Genomic DNA, 9,886 nt, shown 5'->3' on the forward strand with positions numbered 1-9,886 from the left:
TTTTTCCATTGGTTCCCTCGATAAAAAGTTTAGTAGAGGATCGGACAGAGAGAAAAATAATGATTGGTAAATTTAATAAATTATATATATTTTTAGCATTCTAAAGTTTTTAAAATAATAACAAGTTGTCCTTTTAATTATCGCTATTTTTAGATATTGTTGGAAAAATCATCAAAGGCAATCGAAACTATTCCCGTTACTCTGGTTTACTGACGTTAACTTCGTTCACTTTATATCTCCAAGATGGGTCGTAAGTGTTTATTATTATTATTATTATTATTATTATTATTATTATTATTACACTAAAACAAAATTAGGTGACTTTGGAAATATTTGATTATAAATAGGGGGAGTATAATAAAGATGAAACTATATATAACCGACCGAACACGCCATCAGATTGTGAGGACTGTCTATGCGATAAAGAGAAAGTATATAATATTTGTTTCTCGGGTGAAATTGGTTTATTTAGATTCAAGTAAGTTTTTTCTAGAAAATTATAATACTTGTAGTGATATTAAAATAACTAAATCAATACATTTTAATAGTTTTTATCTTATTTTCAGTGAACATTTTGATATCAACCAAACTAAGCAACGTAGAGTTCCAACCGAGGATGCCGGAAGCATTTAACATCATAAATATGCCTAGAAGAATTTTTAATTCCGCGTGAGACATTTGGTGGTGTTTTTTTTTGAAGTTTTGACAACTTTTACGAGTGCGTTGCTTTTATTGTTGATCTACATTAATGTTAGACATATTGTGGTGAATTTTTTCATGTGTGGTTTAATTTTCTTGTGTTGACTTATGAATTGATAAATAATAATTTTTGGATATCTATGGAATTTTTCTTTTAACTATGTATAAGTTTTTTCTATTGTGTTTTTGGATTACATGTTTTTAGTATAGTTGGTTATTTATTAAGGGTTGTGTTGCTTTCTGACACACATACATGACTACTAAATCACATGGTCTACATTACAAAATGTTACATTCTTGATGGTATAATATGTGCTTATTCTTAACATTTCCATTATAGTGTTCAATGAGGACCGTAGATAAGGGAAACGAAAACTGTGATGATTCCCAAAACCCGATAGATATAGAAAAAGGTATGTCGTGTATATGAGTATATATTTGCATTTATAATATATGACTATTTATCCAAATAATATATTTGTAGAAAATTGAAAAAGATACAATAGAAACTATTATGCACGAAAAAAGGAGAAAAACAAAATGAGAAGGATAGCTAACGGTGAAGGATGTAGTCAACCTACAACACTCACAAGTTGCACTACAATGGAGACAAACGAAACAAATATCAACGAAGATTCCTCTGTGAGTGTTATAAGTGCTGCTCAGAGGACGAGTACTTATAATAAATAATATTATCAACGAAGAAAGGAACGAACTATGATGACAAAAAGAAGAGTATACGCCTTTCAGGAAGATCCATATGATTTTGTTTACGAAAATATCCGTATGGAACATCGTATATTAAAGGATCAAAACCCTTGTGTTTATTATGGAGCAAAGCGACTACAATATGAATTCCCTACCTTTTGTTGCATGAGTGGGAAGACAAAACTGGCACACTCCCCTATTCCCACAGAATTGCACCAACTCTTCACAAGGCAAGAGCAGCTAGAAGAAAGCTTCAGGTACAATATAAGGGCGTATAACTCAAACTTTTCTTTCGCATCACTGGGTGTAAAGGTGGATAAAGAATTGGCCAATATGACTTCTGGAGTTTACACTTTTTGGGCACACGGAACACTCTATCATAATATCGATCAGTTAATTTCAAGGGATGGAAAATCGAGGTATTTACAGTTGTATTTTTATGACGGTGAAGCTGAAATATCACAGAGATCCTCCTGGAAGAATGTTGATAGAAGAATCATCCAAAAACTAACACGTATTCTAGCTTCGAATCCGTACGTTAGAACATTTAAACGGCTTTCTGATCTAGGACCGCTTGATAATTATAGAGTGACTTTGAATGCATCGGTGGAACTTGACCAAAGGGTGTACAATAAGCTAACCACATCTGAGGTGTGAATGTTAACATTTATCTTTATTCATTTTAAAATTAAATGTGTCATATTTATTATTATACATATCATATTAATCACCATATTGAACTACACCTTTGCATAGGTTGCTGGTATTTGGGTTGAAGGAAATGACAACATCACTGCATATAAAAGAAGTATTATTGTCTATGGGAGGTCTAACTATAGTACCGAAATTCAACCTCACTTTGGTTGTTATGATCCTTTGTCGTATCCTTTATTCTTTCCCAATGGTGAGTCTGGATGGCATCCTAAAATACCAAGATATGGGGTTGCCATGGATGAAATTAATAGTGACAATGAAGACAATGATGAAGGTTCAGAAGTTACGCCTTTAACATTCTTTTACATATTTAAAACATGTAACAGATATTGCCTTAAATATTTGGATATTAAATTTATATTTTTCACATAAATTATGATATCACAGGATCTACTTCAAAAAAAGGCAGAAATACTGTAAGTATGCAGGAATACTATTGTTACAAGTTCCAGATACAGTCGAATGATAATGTGATTTTGATGGGAGGGAGATTGTTCCAGCAGTTTGCAGTAGATACCTATATAAAGATTGAGACTACACGTTTGGTTTTTGTTGGAAAGAACCAAACCAAAATTAGAGCCGATTTATACCAGGGCGTTGTTGATTGCTTCAATGTCGGTGAGGCTCAACCAAGTAGGGTTGGACCGAGAGTTGTGTTACCTGCAAGTTTCATTGGAGGTCCACGTGACATGCGTCGAAGATTTCTGGATACCATGGCTTTAGTTCAAGATGATGGAGGCCTGATATATTTCTTACAATGACGTGCAACCCAAAATGGAAAGAAATCGATGATGAGTTATTGTCTGGACAGTCAGCTCAAGATCGACCGGACCTTGTTGCAAGAGTTTTTCATGCTAAGTTAGAGGATCTCAAGGTACAGTTATTCCAGAGACATATAATCAGTGTGGTGGGGTCATATGTGTATGTGATAGAGTTTCAAAAGCGTGGATTGCCACATGCACATTTCCTCTTAATAATGACACCTGGATATAAGATGAATAATCCAGACGATTATGACAAACTTGTGTGTGCGGAAATTCGCGACCCAATAAGGTTTCCTGAAATGCATGATCTTGTCAAAAGTCACATGATGCACGGTCCTTGTGGTAGCTTACGAGAAAAAAGTCCATGTATGCAGGGTGTGCCAAAAATATGTCGTTTTAGATATCCTAGGCAATTCAATGAAAAGACATCACAAGGAGAGGACTCATATCCATTATATAGAAGGAGAAATAATGGAATTGAGGTGAATGTAAGAAATACATCATTGGATAACAGATGGGTGGCTCCATAGAACCCAAAGTTGTTAATGATGTTTAATTGTCATATCAACGTTGAGGTTTGTTCGAGTATAAAGTTTGTGAAGTACCTCTTCAAATATGTTTATAAGGGCCATGACAAACAAGTTATCCATATTGATAAAGACCAAGAAAATGTTGTTATTAATGAGATACGAAAATTTCAAGACGCACGTTATGTGTCCCCTCCTGAGGCATTATGGCGAGTTTTTAGCTTTCCTCTTTAAAAAATCCACCCTTGTGTGATGGCCTTGCAAATACATCTCCCGAATCAACAGTTGGTTAGGTTCAAAGACGATGACAGAATGGAAGACATTGTTGATAAGGAGAAAGAAAAAAATTCAATGTTGACGGCATTTTTCAAGAAGAATAAAGAAGATTCCAATGCGAGAAAATATTTGTATAAGGATTTTCCCAAACATTTTACATGGAATCGGAGCAACCATTGTTGGAGGACCAGGGAACATAAATCAATGATTGGTCGACTTGTTTATGCTAATCCAGCTGAAGGAGAAAGATACTACCTACGCCTGCTTTTATATCATATCATTGGGCCTACCTGCTTTGAAGATTTATACACAGTCAATGGTGTATTACACCCTACATTTCAAAAAGCAGCTCTTGAAAGAGGTTTAATAGAGACCGATGATAATTTATCACAATGTCTTGTAGAGGCTTCCTTATTTCAATTTCCCAGCGCACTTAGAAGGTTATTTGCGACGATGCTGATTTTTTGTGAACCAGGAAATGTTCGCAAGTTATGGGACGACCACTATGATTCTCTTTCTGAAGATTATAGGAAACAATATGGATGTACCGAACGAGTGCAAAATATGGTCCTCATCGACATTAGAGTCTTCCTAGAATCTATGAGTAAAAAGCTTAGTGATTACGACCTTCCAAATGTCAGTGCACACATCGATTTACAATCAAGAGGCTATCGTGAGGTGCAAGAAGAATACTCTATAAATGTGGAATATGAAGACTTACATGCGCGGGACTCTCTCAATCCAGACCAGAAGTTTGCATATGATGAGATAATGAGGCATGTGGATCAAAATATTTCGGGTGTGTTCTTCATAGATGGTCCCGGTGGAACTGGAAAGACATTTTTGTACAAAGCTTTGTTGGCCAATATTCGTGCCCGTGGTCTTATTGCACTTACAACTGCCACGTCAGGTGTTACGGCTAACAACATGCCAGGAGGGAGAACAGCTCATTCACGATTTGGAATTCCCCTCAATCTTGATAATAACTCGATGTGCAAGATTACTAAACAAAGTGGGAAGACTCAGATACTTCGCGAGGCAAAGGTAATCATATGGGATGAAGCAACAATGGCTAAGAGGCAGGCAGTAGAAGCAGTTGATCGGACAATGCAAGACATCACAGATGAGAAGCTCCCTTTCGGTGGAAAGATAATGGTTATGGGAGGTGACTTTAGACAAGTGTTGTCAGTCGTGAGACGTGGCACTCGAGCACAAATTGTCGACTCTAGCTTACGAATGTCACCTCTATGGGCTTCAGTTAAAAGGCTTCGATTAAATATCAACATGAGAGCGGTAAATGACCCATGGTTTTCTAATTTTTTATTACGAGTCGGTGATGGAAAGGAGGAAACATTGGACGAGTCCTATATTCGTATACCTGATAACATGTCCATTCCATACACTGATAAAACTAAATCAGTGGACGCTCTGATTGATGCAATATTTCCTTCTTTGCAATCCAACGGCGCCGATTCAAAATTTATCATTTCGAGGGCGATATTGTCAACTAAAAATGAAAGTGTTGATGAGATTAATAATAAGTTGATCGAACGATTTTCTGGCGAGCAAAAAGTTTACTATAGTTTTGATGAAGCGGAAGATGACAAAAATAACTTATATCCGATGGAATATTTGAACTCGCTAAATGTTAGTGGTGTACCCCCTCATTATCTTCGGTTAAAAACGGGATGCCCTGTAATACTTTTGCGAAATATCGATCCTTCAAATGGGTTATGTAATGGCACTAGATTGATATGTCGAGCTTTCCAACAAAATGTCATTGATGCAGAGATAGCTGTTGGCCAACATGCTGGAAAAAGAGTGTTTTTATCAAGAATTCCTCTATGTCCGTCTGACGATGAGATGTTCCCATTCAAACTTAAGAGAAAGCAGTTTCCAATTCAGCTTAGTTTCTCTATGACAATCAATAAAGCTCAAGGACAAACAATTCCAAATGTAGGTATTTATCTACCAGAATCGGTATTCTCACATGGCCAGCTTTATGTGGTGTTGTCCAGAGGAATATCACGTGTCAATACCAATGTATTAGTAAAGCCGGAAAAAACGTTTGATAATGATGGAATCTACACATCAAACGCTGTGTACAAAGAAGTGTTATGTGATTAACAAGGTACAATCAACAACTTATTATTTTACAATTTTTTCAAATATGTATCTTTGATGCTTATTTGATGTTTAATGCATGGCTAGCAGATGAAGCAACATGATTGCAGATTAGTGTAGTTTATATATTGGACATGTTATAAATGTACAAAACTACATGGTTGCATATTGTTGTTATTTATATATTGTAAAATCAAGTATGAACTATTAGATGAATTATTTGAGATGTAGACTCAACTTTTGTCGTATTGTATGACTATGCACCTAGCAAGAAACTATATGTTGAAATGAACTATTGGACACAAAATAGTCTACCAAATGGCCGCAATGAATAGCTCACGTCTAAAGGAAACTAATCATCACATTAAAACTATCTTCCGAAAGAAACTTTTTGCCGTCCGGCGCTTAACGCGGGTAAACGGCTAGTATATATATATATATATATATATATATATATATATATATATATATATATATATATATATATATATATATATATATAGAGAGAGAGAGAGAGAGAGAGAGATGGAAAGTATAACATATGTATGAGTTTTAATTAATTATCTTTTTGAAACGGTACAATTACAAAACAAAAAAAACCATATTTAAAATATTTAATTAAATATTTTCGACATCACCCTATTTAACATATGATCAATATATTAACGATTAAACCACAATATATAACGACTGTATTACAATAATCCAAAAACGAAGAAAATATAAAAACGAATTAGTATAACAAACTTACAAATTAAAAACTCTAATATAATAGCATATCTCCAAAAGTGGTCATAAGACCTCAACCCAACACAAAAACCTTTAAGTTTGTTTTCTTTCTCAAATTTGTATATGATTTGTATGTATGTCTTCCCAAAAGATTGACATTTTTATAGTAAACTTTTCACTAAATGCTAATTAAACATAATATAAGTTATAAAACTTTTGAGTGGTAAATCATAATTAAGAAAACTTTTGAGTTGCATTAGTTAAAAAAGGGGGTTTCAAATGAAGGTGGTTTGAGGAAGTTAAAAAGGGGGTTTCAAATACATGAGATTAAAAAAAAATAATAGCTTTATAAATATGTATCAAGTTATGATTCAGATCAAGCCGTTTGAATAAATCATAAAAAAGAAAAACAATAATAAGTATGTATGAAGTTATGATTCAGATCAAGCCGTTTGAATAAATCATAAAAAAGAAAAACAATAATGTAATTAAGGTTCATGGGGATGCAAATCGTTAGTAATAGTAATAATAATGTATATAAACCTAAATCATTATCTACATATGTAATCATTTCTAAAATTACGAAAAACATAGTCCAAAGCTAAGAAGATAAATGATGATAAGGTTTTAAATTATGTTTAGCAAAAAGCCTTTTAGAGGCCATTATAAAAGCTTATCTTCTTCGGTGGCAATTCGGCAAACCATATCTTGCAAAAGCGAGCATGCCCCTTGTGGGGCATCGAAACGACACAAAGTAATAAATCACCAACGGTTGATATTTGTGTAAAGGTCGTACACTTTAGATATTTTATTTGCATTTTTATAAAAGGGTGAGTTATAATCAGTTTTTTCGAAAAATAATATAATTTCAACAAATAAAAATATTTTAAAAGTTAATTAGAATGTTTATATGGTAAAATGAGATGTCTTTTTAGCTAATCTCACAAGGAACATTTTCAATTTTGGTGATTTATTACTTTGTGTCATATATACCTTGAAACATGATCATATGATGACTCTTCTTCGGTGAAGACTCGTGAGAACACCTTAAAAAATTAAAAAAAATATATAAAAACAATACAAATCATAAAATCGAGCATAATACTAAATGACCTATGATTCAATTTTAATGATCTAAATTTTTTTCTCTCAAATATAATACTATGCTCAATTTTATAATTTGTATTTTTTTTAAATTTTTTTAAAATGTCCTACAAGTCCTTAAAAAAAAAAATCTTTCACCACAGGTCCATACGAAATTTAAATAATGCACTGGTTGGCTAAATTTCCTATGGGGCATTATTTAGATTAAGAACAAGGGGCATTATTTAGATTAACAACATTCTTTTTATGTATGAGTCATATATACCTTACGCGTCCATAGGAAATTTAAATAATGCACCACAATGATTTTGTTCCTTTGCATCTTTCACCCCTCAGATTTAGAAACGGTTTATATTGTTTCTGGCCCAATGAGTGCTCTTAAATTGTAATTATATGCCCTTTATTTAAAATCAAAGACCGATCCAAATATATTTTAATTCCATATAATATGAAAAAAAAAACCCTAAAACACAAATATAACCAAATCATTTACAATAACTAACTAATTTATAGAAAAACACATCTTATTTTAGGAGCTTGAAATCTAAAAGCTTTGTCACTTCTAATCATATCTTCCCAACAAGTATTAGATAGAGATTTTACAGTTAAAGTTGTAACATTATCTAACAACACTTTCTATCTTTTAGAAACATTAATTATAAATATATAATATTGTATAAATATCTATGATTATGATAACATAAATAAGTAGACACTACTCACTAGTAAGATGTAATGCATGTTTTTTGTTTAATTATTTAGAAAAAAGATTTAATAAATAATATAAATGATTATATAATTAAAATTAAAATTTTACGGTTGGATACATGAATTAAAAAAGATATTTTATAAATTTAAAGTGACCAATTAATAATTAATGATAATAATAATTAAAGAAATAATAATAATAATAATAATAATAATAATAATAAGTAAAAATGATAAACATTAATAAAAATAAATCGAAATAACTATTTAGCATAAAAGAGACCATTTCTAGTGAGGGACTAAATTGGTAAATATTAGGAACTTACATTGTTAAGGGTTTTGACCAAAAAGACTAGTTTTGCAAAAAAAAGTAAGTCTAGGGGACCAAAGTGTAAAAGTAGGGTAAAAGGCTATGGCCATTAGGCAATGGACTAGAGCACCCCTTTACCCATTGGGTTAAGCCCTAGTCCATATAGAGGAGGTCACGACTAGTTTTGTTGCTTGGAGGAGGCAACCGAAAGTGAGACATAGAGAGCATGTCTTAGCTATGGTCTTCAACCTTTTGTCTTCGAAAAACTCATCGGAATCTCGCTACAAGTCGTCAGAGAAGATCAAGAAGGGGGAGGATGGTAGAGTTTGTTGCTTGGAGCTCTTGGAGTTGGTAACTAGCTCGCTTCTTATTTACTTGTTTCTTTTTTTTCTTGAACCACATCACAAGTGGCATCCCCTATTTTCCAGAACTGAAAAACACTTTTCTTTACGCTTTCAAAAAACATGTTATCTTTATTTGAGGAAACTATCCCGAACATACGCACCGATTGTCTGATACAGACGCATCATTTCTGTAACGCCCCATTTTTACAAACTAAAATTTTCATTTTCAATTAAGGTAAAACACCATTTTCATAAAAACCTAGTTAAGAAGAATCATTTGTTCAAAAACAATTATATGTAAATTAGAATAATATAATAATCGTGGTACTCCAATGCTACTGATGAGTGTGTATAGTCACACATTCGCCTTCCCACGATCATCAGTAGTACCTGAAAACATTTAATTTATAACTGTAATCCAAAATTTAGTGAGTTCCCCCCAAAATACCCCACACAACAATACACATACAATGCATGCACACTGGAGCCTTCAGTCTGACTGGACCGACTCGCAAGGCCTACGGTAGACCTGGAGCGCTCTCCTAAGCGTACAACATATTGCTAGACTGCTCTCCTAAGCCTACAACACGGGGTTGGACCGCTCTCCTTTGGCCTACAATATTAATTAGACTACCCCGAGTATCTTGACCTACAACACATGGAAAGACCGCCTCAACCCAACCACAATATGTCAATATATGCAAACAAATAGACAATAACCAACAAACACATGTAATCATAACAAATCTACCAATCTAACAAATCACTACAACATACCATTACCATCATCCTAACACACAAAGGATACATATTGTAGTACTAAATATAATGAGAAAAAATCACTTGAACTAAACGGTAGAAGCTCAACAACATCCTCAA

General features: G+C 33.2%; 3 protein-coding genes across 3 annotated transcripts; all 3 read left to right on the plus strand.

Annotated features, from left to right (window-relative positions):
- The first annotated feature begins 1,416 nt into the window (after nt 1-1,416).
- Nucleotides 1,417-2,882, plus strand: LOC145158573 (uncharacterized). The gene is made up of 3 exons (XM_079077454.1): nt 1,417-2,058; nt 2,164-2,395; nt 2,509-2,882. The coding sequence occupies exons 1-3, from the start codon at nt 1,417-1,419 to the stop codon at nt 2,880-2,882; spliced, it is 1,248 nt and encodes a 415-aa protein (XP_078933580.1).
- On the plus strand, nt 2,879-3,415 carry LOC145158574 (uncharacterized). Its single transcript, XM_079077455.1, has one exon. It carries the CDS (start codon nt 2,879-2,881, stop codon nt 3,413-3,415), a length of 537 nt encoding a protein of 178 aa, XP_078933581.1.
- A 249-nt stretch (nt 3,416-3,664) lies between these two features.
- On the plus strand, nt 3,665-5,815 carry LOC145158575 (uncharacterized). Its single transcript, XM_079077456.1, has one exon. It carries the CDS (start codon nt 3,665-3,667, stop codon nt 5,813-5,815), a length of 2,151 nt encoding a protein of 716 aa, XP_078933582.1.
- Nucleotides 5,816-9,886: the final 4,071 nt, after the last annotated feature.

The sequence above is a fragment of the Lactuca virosa genome, chromosome 2 (assembly GCF_052849685.1).
Source record: "Lactuca virosa cultivar CGN04683 chromosome 2, Lactuca_virosa_CGN04683_v6, whole genome shotgun sequence".
Lineage (NCBI taxonomy): Eukaryota > Viridiplantae > Streptophyta > Magnoliopsida > Asterales > Asteraceae > Lactuca > Lactuca virosa.

Excerpts from the sequence above, each read along its gene's own strand:
- LOC145158575 (XM_079077456.1), top strand. The coding sequence starts at position 3,665 with ATGGCCTTGCAAATACATCTCCCGAATCAACAGTTGGTTAGGTTCAAA.
- LOC145158573 (XM_079077454.1), top strand. The coding sequence starts at position 1,417 with ATGATGACAAAAAGAAGAGTATACGCCTTTCAGGAAGATCCATATGAT. Across the intron at positions 2,059-2,163 it reads ATAAGCTAACCACATCTGAG|GTTGCTGGTATTTGGGTTGA; the intron begins GTGTGAATGTTA and ends ACCTTTGCATAG. Across the intron at positions 2,396-2,508 it reads CAATGAAGACAATGATGAAG|GATCTACTTCAAAAAAAGGC; the intron begins GTTCAGAAGTTA and ends ATGATATCACAG.
- LOC145158574 (XM_079077455.1), top strand. The coding sequence starts at position 2,879 with ATGACGTGCAACCCAAAATGGAAAGAAATCGATGATGAGTTATTGTCT.